Source organism: Solanum verrucosum, unplaced genomic scaffold (assembly GCF_900185275.1).
Source record: "Solanum verrucosum unplaced genomic scaffold, falcon-dt-bn FXZP01000189.1, whole genome shotgun sequence".
NCBI classification, from domain to species: Eukaryota; Viridiplantae; Streptophyta; class Magnoliopsida; order Solanales; family Solanaceae; genus Solanum; species Solanum verrucosum.
This window is the reverse complement of record NW_026020814.1, coordinates 775,156-794,465: the sequence shown is the minus strand read 5'-3', so window position 1 is coordinate 794,465 and position 19,310 is coordinate 775,156. Positions and strand designations below refer to the sequence as shown.

The 19,310-nt window shown below is 37.7% G+C and overlaps 1 protein-coding gene across 1 annotated transcript; it reads left to right on the top strand.

Moving 5' to 3' along the window:
* The first annotated feature begins 220 nt into the window (after positions 1–220).
* On the top strand, positions 221–17,705 carry LOC125813280 (signal peptide peptidase-like 1). The gene is made up of 3 exons (XM_049492776.1): positions 221–1,273; positions 2,914–3,132; positions 17,385–17,705. The coding sequence occupies exons 1-3, from the start codon at positions 476–478 to the stop codon at positions 17,499–17,501; spliced, it is 1,134 nt and encodes a 377-aa protein (XP_049348733.1). The 5' UTR covers positions 221–475; the 3' UTR covers positions 17,502–17,705.
* Positions 17,706–19,310: the final 1,605 nt, after the last annotated feature.

Below are 19,310 nucleotides of genomic sequence, written 5' to 3'. Positions count from 1 at the left end.
TTGATCAATGTAAATTAGATGCTGTTTCTTGTACTTCAGTTGCTTTTTTTTTCTCAAGCCTCTCAACCTTTGAGGAAGGGGTAAGGTTTGTGTAAACTCTACCCTCCCCAGACTCCACTTTGTGGGATTACGCTGGTCGCTGGGTATGTTGTTGTTGTTGATTGATCAAGGTAAAGAGTATGTGTGAATTATTACTACCAAAAAAAATTCAACAGTTTAGTTCTTTGTCCTTTCAGGTTTATTTGAATTGCAGTGACGATTGGTCAAGGTAAAGGAGCAACTTCTATATAGTGGAAGGAAAAGAAGTAGAGAAAACAGTAGGTGAACGAGGTGTTTGGAGACCTTAAGCATCTTTCGAAAAGCAAAATCTGGGAGTTTATGAAATAAGAAGCGGTGTTTGATTTTTAACCTTATTATACTTCTGAAAGGAAGTGTTTATAGGCAGCACTAGGAAAAGTGTACAACTTTGTTAAGAATGGAGTCTTTATGGAAGTTAGTGTATTTGCTTGAACCAGCACCCATCGCTCTTATTCTGACTGCCATAGCTGTGTCATTTGCATCTGCGTTCCGGGCTTTAAACTATGGCAAAGAAATGGAGAGAAATCGTGATTGGTCTGAAGCATCAATTACCTTAGACAGGTCTCAGGCTCTTATGATCCCGGTAGTGAGCTCTTGCAGCTTGCTTATGATGTTCTATTTGTTCTCTTCTGTCTCACAGATCCTCACTGTGTTTACTGCAGTTGCCTCAGCATCATCTCTTTACTTTTGCCTATTCCCTTATATTGCCCAAATCAAGTCCCGGTTTGGCTTAGCTGACCCTTTTGTATCTCGATGTTGTTCGAAGCCATTTACTAGGATCCAAGGCCTTTTGACGTTGCTATGCATTGGCACGGTTATAGCATGGCTTGTCTCTGGGCATTGGATACTGAATAATTTGCTGGGCATCTCTCTTTGTATTGCTTTTGTGAGCCATGTTCGCCTTCCTAACATTAAGGTTTGTGCAATGCTCCTTGGCTGCTTGTTTGTATATGATATATTCTGGGTTTTCTATTCCGAGAGATTCTTTGGCGCAAATGTCATGGTGTCTGTAGCAACCCAGCAATCATCCAATCCTGTACACATAGTGGCGAATAGATTGAGCCTTCCTGGATTGCAGTTGATAACCAAAAAACTCGAGTTGCCTGTCAAGATTGTGTTCCCCAGAAATTTACTGGGTGGTGTAGTGCCTGGATATGCTGCTGTTGATTTCATGATGCTGGGTCTTGGTGACATGGTAAATACATTTTCCTATTTGTGAAATAAGTAAAATGGTCTACGAATGTCTCCTTTTATACTCTTTTTGTTAGCACCGCGCTTGCCTAGTGCATGTTACCTCTCCTGTGTGGTTTGCGAGCTACTGCATAGGAGCGGGGTTTTTACCCTGTGCGCACCCAAAGGGTAGCGGCTGCGGGTTTCCCTTGTCATAAAAATAAATAAATAATGATGTTTGGAATTCCTGTAAAATCTATGTTAAAGGATATCAGCAGTTGTGTGTAATTGAACCATATATAGGCACTAGGTTTCATATTCTGACAGTAATAGCTCTTTTTCACTCTCTCAAGAATGTAGTATTAAAGTAGAAGGGAAGAGAAGACAATTGTGAGTAGTCAAACCATGCATTTCAGTTACAGAAATTCTAGATGTGTAGGCTTGTATGATGAACAGATGGACCTTTTTCATGTTAGGGTAAGCTATGGGATATTGTGCTTACCCAAAGGCTTATCAAGGAAGTGGGATGCATATGATTGGTAGCTGCGTAGGCACTGGGAATTTCATATATTTTTCTGTTAGTTAAGTGGATCTTTTGGGCGTAAACAAGAGATCATGATTGATGATCTGTGTTTCTGGTAGGGCTTTCATCACAGCTTTGAGGTGGCAAATTTGGACCCATTTCTTAGTGTTGTTGGCTATATTTACCTTCTTCCTCATAGTCTCTATCTTTTCTTGTTTTCTTGGTTATTATTAATTAGTAAATGAATTTCTGTACTCTTCCCTATTTCTTTTGCTTTTCTGTTTATTATTTTGGGTTGGATCAATAAAAGACCTCAAGACAGTTTTTGCTGTTTTATTTATGCAAATGCATTGTTTGATTAGGTAATATATGCAAATGCGATATATGTTATTTCACATGTTCCCGGAAGGGTCCGAAAGGATACAGAAGAAAGAATGTATCAAAAAAGAAAATACTCACTTTTTCCTATGGTCTATGATATACATTTAATGTTGACATAGTTTGATCGATTAATTAGGCTTATATGTTACATTTTCTAGTAATGAAAAGTATGAAGGTAGAAGTTTGTAAATTTGATCTAGTAACGAGTATGTCATATGGAAGTTTTAAATCTGAGTAAGTAATTAATTTTTAAATTGTGAAAGTTATATAGTTATTATCACCCCCAAGTGAAAATTCTGTCATATAACTTAGGATAAGATCAATACAAAATTTTCTCCCTAATCCTACTTTTTCCATGGAACCTTCACCACCAAACACATATTGCAGGTTTATCTGGTAATAATTGTGTTTGTGCAAAGACACTTTATACTGACGGTGAGCAAAAAGTGAGCCATGCTTAACATGGAAAAACCCTAAAAAACTTTTCTTTTTCCCAATTTTTGAAATTTTGTGCGATTCTGTCGGCAATTGTTCCAAAGATAAGTCTCTAATATTCAATGTTAAGTATCTATGGCTAACCGCATAATGCATATACACATGAATCCTGATATGTATTTCCATTTATTGAGTGTTAAGTGAATACAGTAAAGATCTCCACAGATTCTCTTGTTTGTGATTAGTCCTTCACGATGCGATACTTCCATAAATCCGCTAAATAGTTTGACGTGGACTAAGCTTTCATTTGTTTTATGTGTTTTCAGGCTATTCCTTCGATGCTTTTAGCATTGGTTCTCTGTTTTGACCATAGAAAGAGCAAGGACTCTGAAAACATCATGGATATACCGCCTCCAAAGGAGGAGATATCATCCCCAAAGGGGTTTTACATATGGTATGCGCTAGCAGGATATTCCCTTGGACTGGTTACTGCCTTAGCAGCTGGTATTTTGACTCACTCGCCACAACCAGCACTTCTATACTTGGTATGTTATTTTTGCATGAAGCTCAACACCCCTTCCCAATTACTGCTGCAAGTCTTCTTTATTTGTGGGTTTTGAAGTGCCTGCTAAGTACACAAAACCATGGTCCCTACGGGTGTGTTAGTGTTGGACTGAGAAATAAAGGCACACCATTTCGTGATATGAAGTAATTATTTTAAAAACTAGAGATTTTCTTAGTTTCATACTTGTTGTAAACGACCCTACATGTATCTGATCATAATAAGAAGACTCTCGTGACCCGTCGCTTGCCAAGCCGATATGAGTATAAGCAATAACAAAGGCTTATCCAAACTAGTTGGTATCACCTAGATGGGACCTTTTCTTCCATCTTATTATGTTCTTAGCTATGTCTGCATTGATTTTTTTTTTTTTGATGACAAGGGAAACCCGCAGCCGCTACCCTTTGGGTTCTTAGCTATGTCCGCATTGATTCCGGGATAGTATAGGTATATCAAGAAAAATTCTCTCCATCTGTTTAGGTCTACCCATCCCTTTCTTTTAATCACTTTAGTCATCATATCGTCGCATCTACTGAGGGTTCATCGGGAGGTGGGACATACCAAATTATCTCAAGGCCTTTTTCTTCTTCTTTTTGTTGATAATGCAAGCCTTTCTCTTATTTTATCCTATACATGTGCTACCTTCACCCTTTGTCGGATGTGGCCATTTCTAATATTGTCTAACTATATGCCAGAACATCTAGTTTGGCATCCACATTTCTATGACATTCATATCGTGGGTAAATGATGAGCCTCAACATTCACAATTCACTCCCATAAGTCATTCTAGTCTCATAACTAATATGTACAATTTGCCTTTCTCTTTGTAAGGTATCTTTCTACAGTTTCAAAAAAAAGGTATCTTTCTACTGCATAACACTTTCATAACAGTCTTCCATTTAAATCATCATATTTTAATTCTATGTATTGCATCTTCATTGTCATGCCATTCTCGTAAAAGTCTGAGCTTAGATATCATAGTTATCATCAACTTTTAGGCACTGCAGTTCCACTGATCTCATATCATTTTTGTGAGAAATATAGGAAAAGAATATTATTGAATTGTTGTTGTAATAATTACATAGAGAACCCTATTTATAGACACTATATAATACAATTCCTTACCAAATAGGAGACTATAAACTATTCCTAGTTTGTGTAGGATTGTGTTTTCCTATTCTATTCTAACACTCCCCCTCAAGCTGGTGCATACAAATTATATGTACCTAGCTTGTTACAAATGTAATTAATACGAGGACCGGTAAGAGACTTGGTGAAGATATCTGCAAGTTGATCATTTGACTTCACAAATTTGGTAACAATATCTCCTGAGAGTATCTTTTCTCTTACAAAGTGACAATCAATCTCAATGTGCTTAGTCCTCTCATGAAACACTGGATTTGATGCGATATGAAGGGCCGCTTGATTATCACACACAAGTTCCATATGACCGGTTTCTCCAAACTTCAGTTCTCCAAGCAACTGTTTGATCCAAACTAGCTCACAAGTTGCTACATCCATTGCTCGATATTCTGCTTCTGCACTGGATCGAGCAACCACACTTTGTTTCTTACTCTTCCATGACACCAAATTACCTCCAACTAAGACACAATATCCGGATGTAGAACGTCTATCAAAGGGTGATCCTGCCCAATCAGCGTCTGTATATCCGGTGATATGCTCATGGCCTTGATCCTCGAAGAGTAGTCCTTTACCAGGAGCTGACTTTATATATCGCAGAATACGAACAACTGCATCCCAATGACTATCACAAGGAGAAGTCATAAACTGACTTACAACACTCACAGGAAAAGAGATGTCCGGTCTAGTCACAGTGAGGTAATTCAACTTTCCAACCAACCGTCTATACCTTTCAGGATTACTGAGTTGCTCCCCCTGTCCTGGAAGGAGTTTAACATTCGGATCCATAGGAGTGTCAATGGGTTTACATCCCATCATTCCTGTCTCCTCAAGAATGTCTAAAGCATACTTGCGTTGAGAAATAACAATACCTGATCTAGACTGAGCAACCTCAATACCAAGAAAATACTTCAATCTGCCAAGGTCTTTAGTTTGGAAATGCTGAAAGAGATACTGCTTCAAATTAGCGATACCAACTTGATCATTGCCGGTGATAACGATATCATCAACGTAAACAACCAAATAAATACACAGATTTGGTGTTGAATGCCGATAAAACACAGAGTGATCAGCGCCACTACGAGTCATGCCAAACTTTTGAATTACTGTGCTGAACTTTCCAAACCAAGCTCGAGGAGACTGTTTTAGACCATATAGTGACCGACGCAATCGACATACAAGGCTTCTAGACTCCCCCTGAGCAACAAAACCAGGTGGTTGCTCCATATAGACTTCTTCCTCAAGATCACCATGCAGAAAAGCATTCTTAATGTCCAACTGATGAAGAGGCCAATGACGAACGGCCGCCATAGATAGAAAAAGACGGACTGATGCTATTTTGGCCACAGGAGCGAAAGTGTCACTATAATCTAGCCCAAATATCTGAGTATACCCTTTAGCAACAAGGCGAGCCTTAAGCCGATCGACTTGACCATCTGGACCAATTTTGACCGCATAAACCCAACGACAACCAACAGTAGACTTACCTGTAGGAAGGGAAACAAGCTCCCAAGTACCACTCGAATGTAAAGCAGACATCTCATCAATCATAGCCTGCCTCCATCCAGAATGAGAAAGTGCTTCTCCTGTAGTCTTAGGGATGGAAATAGAGGACAAAGATGATACAAAGGCATAATGGGGTGAAGATAAACGATGATAACTCAAGAAAGTATAATGGGGATTAGTATTTCGAGTAGATCGTATACCTTTTTGAAGTGCAATCGATTGGCTAGCAGGGGGCAAGGCCACAGTAGGAGCAGGGTCCGGCGCATGACATGAATCATTTGAGACTATTGCTGGACGAGGACGTCGATGATAAGTTAGGAGTGGTGGCACTATAACTGGAGATAGAGAAGATACCGTAGGTCCCTCAAAAGTCGGTACAGGTAAGACCTGAGGTATGGGTAAGACCTCAGAGATATCAAGATGATCAGAAGATGTGTAGTAAGGTTGAGATTCAAAGAATGTTACATCGGCAGACATAAAATATCGGCGGAGATCATGTGAATAGCAACGATACCCTTTTTGAACTCGAGAGTAACCAAGAAAGACACATTTAAGAGCACGAGGGGCTAATTTATCTTTTCTTGGGGCTAAGTTATGAACAAAGCATGTGCTCCCAAATACACGAGGAGGGATAGAATAAAGATGTGACTGTGGATAAAGTATGGAATGTGGAACCTGATTCGAAATAGAAGATGAGGGCATTCTATTAATTAAATAGCAAGATGAAAGGACTGCATCACCCCAAAAACGCAACGGAACATGGGATTCAATGAGGAGAGTGCGAGCAGTCTCAATGAGATGCCTATTCTTTCTTTCCGCTACACCATTTTGTTGAGGAGTGTATGGACAAGATGTTTGGTGAATAATTCCTTGGTGAGACATAAACTCCTGAAACTGGGATGATAAATATTCTAAGGCATTATCACTACGAAAAGTACGAATAGAAACACCAAATTGATTTTTTATTTCAGCAAAGAAACTTTTGAATATAGAAAATAACTCAGAACGATCTTTCATTAAGAAAACCCAAGTACATCTCGAATAATCATCAATGAAACTAACAAAATAACGAAATCCTAAGGTGGAACTAACTCTACTAGGACCCCAAACATCAGAATGAACTAATGAAAAAATTAGACTCTGAACGACCCTCAGTACCACGTGAAAATGTGGCACGAGTGTGTTTCCCAAGTTGACACGACTCACAATCTAATTTGGACAAACTAGATAAACTAGGCACCATCTGTTGCAGTTTAGATAGACTCGGATGTCCCAAACGTTTGTGAATGAGGTCCGGAGGATCTGTAACAGAGCATGCTGTGAAGGAATTTGAAGAGGTAAGATAGTAAAGGCCTTGTGATTCATGTCCTGTGCCAATCGTCTGTCCCGTACTGCGGTCCTGCATGAGAAAAAAATCACCAAAAAAGGTTATGCCACAATGTAGGGCACGTGTCAAACGACTAACAGATGCTAGATTAAAAGGGGAACCAGGGACATAAAGAACAGAGTCTAGAGTGACAGAAGATAAGGGTGTGGCTTTTCCAACCCCTTTTGGTTTTGTTTGTATCCCATTGGCCAAAGTAATAGCAGGAAGAGATTGTGAATAAACAATATCTGACAGAAGTGATTTGTTACCAGAAACATGATCAGAAGCGCCCGAGTCCATGACCCATGATCCATGAGTATTAGACTGTGAAACACACGCAAAAGAATTACCCGCAACATCATGTTGAACAACCGAAGCTACTTGTGGAGACATTTGCTTACTTCCTCGATATTGAAGGAACTCATCATATTCTGATTGAGCAATATGAGCATTATGGGATGGTCGATCAGGCGGAGCAACAAATGCTTCTTGTGAAGATGTATGCTTACTTGCACGATTACGAAGGAACTCATTATATTCCTTTAGAGTAGCAGGATCATAACTGGGTGGTGGACCATGCAAATTATGACATATGTCACGAGTGTGTCCAGACTTATGACAATAACTACACTTGGATCGAGGTTTTCCAAGACGACCTCCTCCTCGTCGATTCTCCATAGATTGATATACTCGTTTTTCTATAGTTTGAGATGCGAGAGCAGAGGAATCAAAGGTCGGTGATGAAACTACTTTGTGGCTAGGAGGCGCAGCAATACGAAGTAGACGAGAGAATAATTCATCAACTGTAGGAATTGTAGGACTAGCTAAAATCTGATCACGCACTGAATCATGGTCAGTAGAGAGTCCAGCAAGTGTAAGAACTAGAAACAACGTCTGTCTGTGTTCTTGTTGTTTGTCCACATTTTTAGTGATTGGCATCAACGTGTCAAATTCCTCCATGACTGATTGTACCTGACCCAAGTAAGTAGACATATCGGATTCTTGTTTCTTTAAGCTAGTCATTCTAGATATCACATCATAGAATCGAGATATATCATTAGTATATAAAGCACGAGCCTTTTCCCAAACTGAATAACATGTTTGGGATGAGCGAAACAAGGGCATCAACTTGGAATCGATAGATCGCCATAGGAGACTACATAATTGAGCATCAACCTTCTCCCATTGTGCTTTGACGTTATTATCTGTCTCACTAGCCTTTGCCTTTTCATCTACCACACAAGTATTGTTGGTTAAGTGATCATGAACGCCTTGCCCCTTGCACCATAACTCAACCGAGGAAGCCCAGGCTAAATAGTTTGAGCTTCCCATTAATGGTTCTGAAGTGATCATAGCACTTGAACTACCTATATTCTTGGAGCCAAAAATATCAATCCCTAAAGACATATTATGAATTTAGAGAGAGGAAAAAAAATAAAAATAAAAAATAAGGCTGGTCCTGGTCAGAATCTGGAAAAAAAAGGGTGCAGTCGCCGGAAATTAGGTCTGACTGCCCGAAACTGGTCGGAATAAGAAAATAAATATACAGTCTGCCTCGGAATGGAGAGGCGACCGCAATGAAAAAAAAAATTGGTCGAAAAATTGGCCGGAACAGGTCTCACGCGCCGGCGCGTGGATCTGTCAACTCGCCGGAGAAATTCTTCCGGCGGCGCGTGACGGCGCGTGTAGCACTGGTTTCCAGCGGGGATGATTGGGGTTTGCTCGCCGGGAAGTTCCTCAGCTAGTGGTGATGTTAGTTTTTTTTGAAAAACAGTGACGGAAAATATTAAATACCTGGACAGCCACTAGGATACCGGAAAAAAAAAAACTGTGCGATTGTTTTTCTCTCACAATTGCTCTGATACCATGTGAGAAATATAGGAAAAGAATATTATTGAATTGTTGTTGTAATAATTACATAGAGAACCCTATTTATAGACACTATATAATACAATTCCTTACCAAATAAGAGACTATAAACTATTCCTAGTTTGTGTAGGATTGTGTTTTCCTATTCTATTCTAGCAATTTTCATTCTCCTCATTAGAGCCAAGTCTTGTAGTGCATATATTTGTTGCACTACTACCTATCCTAAAGTCCTTGGTCTCTTGAGTGTCTCTCTATATTTCCACCATTTAGTTAACTCCCTTGATAGTTTCATCGTTTGACTCAATATCACCAGCAAATAGTGTACATCATGGAACATCATTCTTTATATTGTTGGTTGGTTCATTTGTACAGGAGTAAATGCGTATCAGCTCAAGGCAGGTCTCTGGTATAAACCCACGTTTAGTGGAAATACTTTTATATTTAGGGCATTATTCCCACATATGTGATTGCTCTTTCACACGTGTTCCTTTATGGATTTATATATAATAGAATTCTGTTTTGCCTGTGCACTAGCTATAGAACTTTTTACAACACTGTTTAATAGTCTTTATCATATGTTATCGCTTGGTCAATAAATGATGTGGAGATTCTTATTTCTTTTCCGGTCAACTTTCATATATCTTCCTAGCAAAAATATAGTTGTTGTGTTGATATACTTGGCATAAAATCAAGTTGCTTCTCTATTGCAAAGTAATATACCTAACTTTAGACTTTCAATCTTTTCCAATGTTTCAATCTTACGATTCATATGTTCAAGGGGTTGTTTGGTAGGGTATATAAGAATAATGTTGAATACGGTGTATTAGTAATGTTGGTATTAGTTATGGTATGATTAATTCTTATGCAATGTTTGGTTTTTGATGTATTAAAAATAGCATGCATTGTATAATTTCTAAAATAAAATAATTGTTTACACCACAAATACAGTGGATATGATGTAGGAAAAAGTTTTGAGAAACAATTGTGTCTTTAACTATGCTAATGCATGCATTAAAATCTCTTGCATTGCTAATATTATGATTTTTCATGTATTAGTTATTCATAACATAATACCAAATAGAGCGTGCATTAGTTATACATAGATTGAAAAAGTATGCCAAACAAAATATTAATAGTATACAAAGCTAATGCATGCATTATTTTTTCTAATTCATCCTTCCAAACGAAACCTTAAGTTCATAGAGTTCTGCACAACTTTCAATTAGTTTCTTTGTTTATATATGTTAGAACTTTATAAGGTATTCTTTGTCTACTTATTTGACATCTTTTCACTACTTACATAACTTCGAATAGTTTGTTAGTCATATTCCTCCTACTTTTCCAATTACTTCCATATCTCAATAGGGATATCATGGACCATAGGTTTCTTATTCTCATATTCTAATAACATCTTTTACTCTGTCAAACCTAACTATGTTATGTGAGGTTTCCATCTACCACTGATACATTAAGATTTATAAAACTATTCTCTTACTTGTGATGAATGATTTATTGAGTAGCACATTCAAGTCCTTTGATCTTACCATCTCCCGCTACACCTTGTTAGACATCGTGTTTAATATACTCGGTTCAATTGTTCAACTCTCTTCTCTCTCTGCTAGTAGATATATTTCCCTCTCTCATTCTTGGGTCTCTAATGGTACAACTTGACTAAGCCTTAACCTTAGGTTTTACCAAATGTTTTCGTGGCCTTTTAGTTATTTTTTTTTATACTCTTTAAATGCTTCACCTTCTTATATTGTTGGTAGTTTCCTATAATACTTTTGGTCAAGTTCCTAGGTCTTTAGACACATAGTCCTTTGTAATGCAAGTTGTCATTTCCTGACGCTAAGACCTTCGTGACTTTTAGGTAAGTTTGAAGTCTTTTTTTTGAGAAAATTAACTGGTATTATAAACAAAAGGAGTACACCAATAGCGTGCTCCTACATAGTTACATCAAAAGTATGAAAGGACAACCCAAAACAAAATCTATCTCCTATATCCCTTATAAACTGTCTAAAAATAGGGTAATTTCCCCTATATCCTTCGGTATAGAATGGATACACCAAAAGTAAAATGTTGCTAAACAATTCATCTTTATACTTTGGAAGGGAATGCTCCTGTTCTCAAAACATCTCTGGTTTCTCTCCTTCCAGATTGTCCACCAGATGCAAGCAGGGACAATTTTCCATCTCTCCTTGTGTTCTGACTGATTTCCATCTCTATTCCAGCATGCTAGTACTTCTGAAGTATGCCTTGGCATGGCCCATCTAATACCCCTCAGATTAATGAACCATTGCCATAATTTTCCAGTCACTTTACAATGCTGAAAAAGATGATTTACTGTCTCTATTCTGGAGCATAACTGCCTACCCCATTTCATAAGGTTGTCCTGGGTCAGAACTGCTTGACTTGCAACTAGCCAAGTGAAACAGGCCACATTATGAGGTATCTTCCCTTTCTAGATCATCTTCCATGGCCACCATTCCTTGGTTTCTGTTGAGATATTCAGCATCTTGTAGGCTGCTTTCACCCTGAACTTGCCATCTTTGTCCAAACTCCATAACAGTTTGTCTTCCTCAAAATTGAGACTCTTAGCTTGTTCTAAGGTACTGTAGAACTGATTCTTTCCACTTCCCAGTCATTGAGGAGTCTTCTGAAGGACAGATTCCAACCTTGTGCATTTTTGACCTCTGAGATAGTAGCTATCTTCTGTTGATTGAGATTGTAAATGTCTGGAAACTGTTGCCTCAGAGGTGTTTGCCCCACCCATATATCATTCCAGAACATGGTCTTTCTGCTATTACCCACTTTGATCATAGAATTGCCCCACATTTTTGGCCACTGATTTCTGATAGTCCTCCATAGTCCCCTTTCATAAGGAGTTTTAACTGCCTGAGTAGTCCATGGTCCTTCCCTACCATATCTTGCAATGATGATTTTCTTCCATAGGCCCTGCTTATCTGCTGCCAGGCTCCATAGCCATTTTAACAGAAGGCTCTTGTTTTGTGCTTTCAGATTCTTAATTCCTAAACCTCCCTCTTTTTTGGATGTTATGACAACCTCCCACTTAACCAAATGGTGTTTCTTCTCCCCTTCACCATTACCTTGCCAAAGAAAGTTTCTCCTGATAGCATCCAACTTTTTGATGATCTTTCCATGAATGGGGAAAAGGGACATCATGTAAATTGGCATGGCATCAAGAACACTATTGATCAGTGTGACTCTGCCACCCAAAGATAAATATTGACTTCTCCAGTTAACTAGCTTTTTTTCACACCTTTCCACCACAAAGTTCCATATGTTCACGGACTTACTCTTAGCTCCCAATGGCATTCCAAGATAGGTGGTGGGAAGCTCTCCTATCTTACCACCTAAAATGTTTGCCAAAGTACTGATTTCTGGAACTTCATTCACAGGATAGATAAAACTCTTTTCCCAATTTATATGAAGTCCAGAAACTGCTTCAAATAGGATGATGATAACCCTTAGGTGTTTTAGTTGTTCCTTCTCTGCTTCACAAAATACCAAGGTGTCATCAGCATATTGTAAATGGGAAATAGACACTCCCAGAGAGTTTCCTTCATTCACAGTGAAGCCCCTGATTCTGTTATTCACCTGAGCACTCTTTAGCATGTCACTTAAACCTTCCATGGCCAAAATGAAGAGAAAAGGAGACAGGGGGTCTCCTTGTCTCAACCCTCTCTCAGAGGAAAAGAAGCTAGTTGGCGAGCCATTTATCAAAACTGAAAACTTTACTGTAGTTATGCAGAACCTCATCCATTTTATCCAGTGTTATCAAAGGCGAAAAGCGCAAAAAAGTTCTAAGGTTCGTGAGGATTTTAAGCGCAAAGCGCAAATAAAGCGTGGGCTTTAATGAAAAAAGGCGCAAAGGGAGAAAAGAATACAAATATATATGTTTAGTCCAAGACTAATAATTATGAACATGAATGACTAATATATGACCAAGAAATTGAAAAATAATTATAATAAAGTGAAATATCAATTATTTAGTGTCACTTTTTTCATACGAGGTTCATTGGCAAGGAAACGTTCGCCTTAGAACCTTGATGATGACACTGAAGCGCACATAAAGCGAGGCGAAGCGCTCAACACGTTTTGAGCCTCGCTTCAGGGCTTAAGCGCGCCTTTGATAACACTGATTTTATCCATGTGTTGCCAAACCCCTTCCTCTTTAATGTTCTCCACATATGTTCCCAATTCAAATGATCATAAGCTTTTTCTATGTCTAGCTTGCATAGAATTCCTGGAGCTTTGGATCTGTATCTCATGTCCACACATTCGTTAGCCACCAGTATTGCATCCATAATTTGCCTGCCCTTTATGAATGTCATTTGTTGTTCATCCACTAGTTTTGACATAACTTTCTTGAGTCTCTCTGTTAAAATCTTTGATATGATTTTGTAGATACTCCCAATCAAGCTAATTGGCTTGAAATCTTTCAATTCAGATGCTCCAAACTTCTTGGGGATCAGGGCTATGAAAGTGGCATTGAAACTTTTTTCAAAGTAGCCCTGGTCATGAAAGTTCTGGATGGCAGCTACCACTTCCTGTTTTATCTCTTCCCAGCACTGTTTGAAAAAGGCCATTGTGAAACCATCAGGGCCTGGTGCCTTATCCCCTGCACATGAGAACACACAGTTTTTAATCTCCTGCTCTTCAAATTGGGCTTGCAGAGCTGCATTATCTTCTTCATCTATCCTGGCTTGACCTCTAGGGTTGAACTGAGGTCTCCAGAATTCTGTCTCATTGTAAAGTTTTTGGTAGAATGAAGTAACTTCATCTCTGATCTCAGCTGGTTCAGTCACACTGGACCCATTTATGATCAGTTTATCAATGTTGTTATACCTCGTGTGACAATTAGCAGTTCTATGGAAGAACTTTGTATTCATGTCCCCTTCTTTGCGCCACAGTGCCCTAGATCTTTGCCTCCAAGCCACTTCCTCTCTCTTGGCATTTTCTTCAAACTCCACTGTCAATACTGCTCTTAAATAGGACTCATCATCTGATAGGATTCTCTGATCTTGTATCTGGTCCAGTTCAGCCAGCTGGTTAAGGATGCTCTGTTTTTGTATACCTAGGTTGCCATGTACTGTTTTACTCCATTCTTTCAACTTGACTTTCAGTAACTTTAGCTTGCAAGCTAAAATATAATCTGGTTTTCCCACATAAATTGCAGAGTTTCACCATTCTTTAACTCTTTCTTTAAAGTCTTTAGTTTGCAGCCACCAATTCTCAAACTTAAAATTAGAGGTTGATCTCTCCCAATTACCACATTCCAACAACAATGGATTATGGTCGGAAGTTACTCTAGGTAAGATTGATTGTTTGATCTTTCTAAGAGCTACTTCCCATTCCTCAGATATCAGGAATCTATCTAATCTTGCTGCAATATCATATCCATCTCCTTTCCTCCATGTGAATCTGCCACCTACAAGAGGTAAGTCTTGCAGTTCCATGTCCTTTATAAATTCAGAAAATTCTTCCATCTCCTTGTTGAATATGTTGCAGTTTTTCTTCACAGAAGGGAATCTCACTACATTAAAGTCCCCAGCCACCACCCAAGGTCCATTAAATAGACCCTTCACTGCCCCAGCTCTCCCCATACTTCTTCTCTTTCTTCTCTACTATTTGGGGCATAGACACCTGAAAAATGCCATCCCAAATCTTGTGCTTTCCCTGTGAACTTACAAGTGATGTTGTAAGCCCCTACTTCACATACTTCCCCCTCCTAGATACTACTATCCCACTTGATAATGATACCACCTCTTGTCCCCCGTGCCTCTAGTTGTGCATATTTCACCTTCCTATTTGCCCACAAATCTTTTACAATCCCGCTTATATCTCCACTGATTTTTGACTCCCGGAAACAATAGTTGAAGTATTTGGTTATGATTAGGTTTACTCTTAATTGTGTGATTACTTCTTTTTATTTATAAAATTAGGTGTAAGGCAACACTTTATTTTTGCTTACTTTTTTTAAAAGACATTCTTCATCGGTCAAAACCGTCGGTATGTCTACACATAGTGACATATCCGTCCTTCAAATTCATGGTAAAGATGTGTTGGTCATTTGGTATCCATTAGATCAAGGTATACATGCTTTAACTTATCTAACTAGTTTGGGTTGGTTATATGAATCCTTGATATCTGTTCGACTCAAATTTGATCATGTCGTTCAGATACAAAATGATTTTTTTCAAAGACATAGTAGGTTTCTCTAAAACTGGATATTCTCCAAAACTCAGTGTTGTCACGATCCAAAAATCCCATTGGGACATGAGGGCATCCACTATCCCAGCTACCGCTATCCTTGGGAAACCAAAAGGGCTATCGAAGGAAATGGATGCAGTGTCTCCCTTGGCCTTTGGAGAGGAGAGGGCAGAGAAGAAAACGTCCTACGGTTGGAGGAGTCGGTGGTTGTGGTGGTGGTGGAGAACATATTACGGCATTGACTAATTCCTTTACCCCGCTTCTTCCCCTTCTCTTTCGAACTCCAAAAACCAAGGTTCGACTTGCATGTGTTAAGCATTTAGTCTGAGTAGCATGATGTTCACTTCTTAGAGCTTAGGCCACTACCTAAAAGTAAACTTTTCGCTCTTTTCCTCTTACATAACAACGATGGAGACAAATTCAGTCCCTATTGTTACAAACATACGATTCATGGGAAGATAAAGAAATAGAGCAAACCAAGTACATGTGTCTTACCCTTTCAAGGAAGGGGAAAAATTGACATTAAGCGATGGCTCAGGGAGGGAAGGCGCAGTACAGACTTGGTTAATCACGTAATCATTGTCGAGTGTTGTAAGTGCATAAACGTAGCCAAGTTAGCCAGGATGCTTGCTCTTGAATATGAAGTAAGCATGGTCATGGGCCAATATCTCGGTGCATAGGCGAACCCTATTTCTTTATTAACTAATTAACAATTTAACTAATGCAAAATTTATATAAAATAAACAATTAACTCTTATAAAAGTGGAATAAATAAGTCAAAGTCAAAACTACCTCAAGACTTGGTGACACCAGTACAAGAACATTTATGAATACAAAACAAATTTAAAAACTAAAACAATTGTTTAGAACTACATAATACGAAAAAAACCAATTCATACCCAAAATGATGTTGAAGTTTACCATATTCAAAATAATTAAATCTTCCAACATGTCCTATACTACCAAGTCAACTACACAAGATCGATGTAATCGATCCACCACTAAGAAGAAAGGGGGACACAATCCTACAAATCTCTAATCAAACTAAAAAGACCACTAACACATGACTTAAGGTAGATGTAACAACCAAACCTTATACTAACAAATTAGGACCATCTCTTACATGGATCCTTGATTCCTAGGTTTCTATTATGTTTTGTTTTTATCCAAGTCTGTATACTTTTCTACACATTGTATAGGTGTTTAAGTGACAACTTCCCTCTGTATAATTTTAGAGGCTTTTCTTATCGTCTTTTTAATCTTCAATCTCATAGTGTTGTATATATGGGTAGAAGCTTACCCGCACCCGGTGTTTACCCTAAACTAATAAATGCTAGACAGTGTCTTTAAGACACACATTTATAATTATCAGTTAACTGTGGTTAAGTGATGTGTATTCTCACTTTGATTTTTAACTGCTAATGTTAAATTGCTTAGCTTGGGTTTAAACATTGCATGCTAGTAAGTTCTTAAGATGGTGCCTATGGAGGTCTACCTAAATGTGCATTTAGATCAATGGTTTATATCTCTGCAAATTTGTTTTCTTTTTCCTTATCAAATTCAAAAGCATCGAGGTGGTGTCCAACCAGTGTGAATGTGAGACTCTTACATGCTACCCAATACTTGATCTAGTGCCTTCTAAAGGAAGAGTTTACATTGCACATATGATATCTTAAAGAGATACTGGGTTGGTGTTTATTGTCCAGTCCCCAGGGAGTGTTAGTTATTCAGGATGTGCATGAGCCACTCTAAGACTTGAGTGATATTTCATGCTTGCATGAACAGATTAATCTGTTGTGAATTTCTTACATCAATTCACACCCTATTTTTAAAATGTTTGTAAACTCAGTTCATTGTTCACATATTAATTTTACTAGTCGGTGACTAATTTTTACTCTAAAACTCCAGAAATGAAAAAATAACTAAATGTGACTAGAACTTGTAACAAATTTTTAGTAGTTTACTACTGTCTTTTGTAAAAACTTCTTGAGATTATCTCGTTAAAAAAATAAAATTTCTTGAGATTATCCTCTTATGCTGGTTTAAGAAGTTCAGCTTCCATAACAAGCATGATCCAATTTGGTCTTAAGCTCATTTACTTCATATATTGGCTAAAATAGGTACCATCAACTTTGGGGCCGATAATTGTCATTTCATGGATGAGAAAGGAGCTAGCGGAGCTGTGGGAAGGATCACCGTCAAACATAAATGAGAAAACTCGTTTTACTGACGTCTGAGCTCTTGCGTTCTTCCCATAAAGCTACATCTAGGGAGGGCACATCCAAACCTGTAAATTTACTTGGTATAATTCAGCCCCATCTGTTGGATATTTACAATTTTTGTTGGACCTATGTCTTACGTATATTTACGAGGTTGTCAATCTTGAGACAGCGACGAGCCTCAGACTTATGTTGCAATTACAAACGCTAATATTTCTATTATTGGAGTTGCATTGTCTTTATTCCTCCCATTTCCCAGTGATTTCTAGGGAAAACTGGTAATTCTATTTTGGAGGCAGAGGTAGAAACTATAGACCACCATTTTCTTCTCTTGCTGTATGGTTCATATGAATTTCAACAGGTACCGGCGAAGTTGTTGTCATGTGACTAGGAGGTTATTGATTCAAGCTGCGGAAGTAACCTTGTATAGAAATGCAGGTGACTAGGAGGTTATTGATTCAAGCTGTGGAAGTAACCTTGTATAGAAATGCAGTTAATGTCTTACAATAGACTCGTGGCTCGTGGTTCGGTCTTTTTTACCGGACATGTGCATAGCTACTCGGTAGAAAGTAAGGAAAAATAAAAAGGAGATGCATGATTTCCACGTTCTGTAACTAAGTATTTTAGTTCTACAATAAAAAAGAAGACCTTTACATGTCAATATTGTTGTATGCATATGATTGTAACCCTGAAGGGTATGCAATGGCAATAGTAAAATATAGTTGAAAAATCATATTGTTGTATGCAATTAAGATATACATAATACATGTGAATTATGAGCCACAAAGGTATACATAACGTACATATTTAATGGATGTTTTGAAGTAATATTTTTGAGCAACTTTTTGGCAGCATAAACATCCACCTTAGTTTCCCAATAGTAACTAAATAAAATATAATAATTCCGTACAAATTTCGTTGAATTAATCAAACAATTAGTCCCATAGACATGTAATTTTGAATGCAACTATTTTGTGAGGAAAAGATGTTCGGTGACTTGTGAATATCATTATCATCTTAATCATTTTCTTGAAAAATAAGTGAATTTTTTAATTTACTTATTGATATTTCATAAATGAATTAGAGTCTCTTTGGTTAAACTTTAAAATAGTAGTTTTTTAAAAAGTCAAACTTTAGTAACTTTAAAGTAAAAAAATAAAGTAGGGGAGTACTGCTTTTAACTTTTTCAAAGTCATTTTAAATTTATTAGAGTTATTTTTAACTTTATCATTCTCAAAAGTTAAAAATATCTTGAAAGTAAATTTGACCAATTTTTAAGTCAATTCAAACATGCAATTATTGTTTCAAAACTAGTTATATGTAATTTAGGAAAATGTTATACGGCTGGAGATGAGGTGCGAGATGGGTGTCGGAGTGGCATGGGTACCTAGTCAACGAGCGGTAAAAGGTTGTGGAGGAGATAATAATTTTGGAATGTTAATTATGAAACTTGTTTTTCGTATTTCCTCTAGAAAAATTATTTTCCTTGAGGTTCTTGGAAAAATATTTCAACCAACTAGACAATCAAAACTGATTTTTTTTGCACCAAACACACCCCAAGTGACTAAATATTAAATAATTCTCACATTAAAATACATGATTTTTTTTTAATATAAAATAAAATATGGATAATATTACATATATTATCATTTCGATAATTAACAAATAAGTGCTTTTCAATAGGGGTGGGCATAAACACCGAAAAACCGAAAACCGAATTACCTTGGTAATTCGGTTTTCGGTATTTCGGTTTTCGGTTTTCGGTTCGGTATTTGGTATATGGTTTTGTATTTTTTGGTATTTCGGTTCGATTTTCGGTATTTCGGT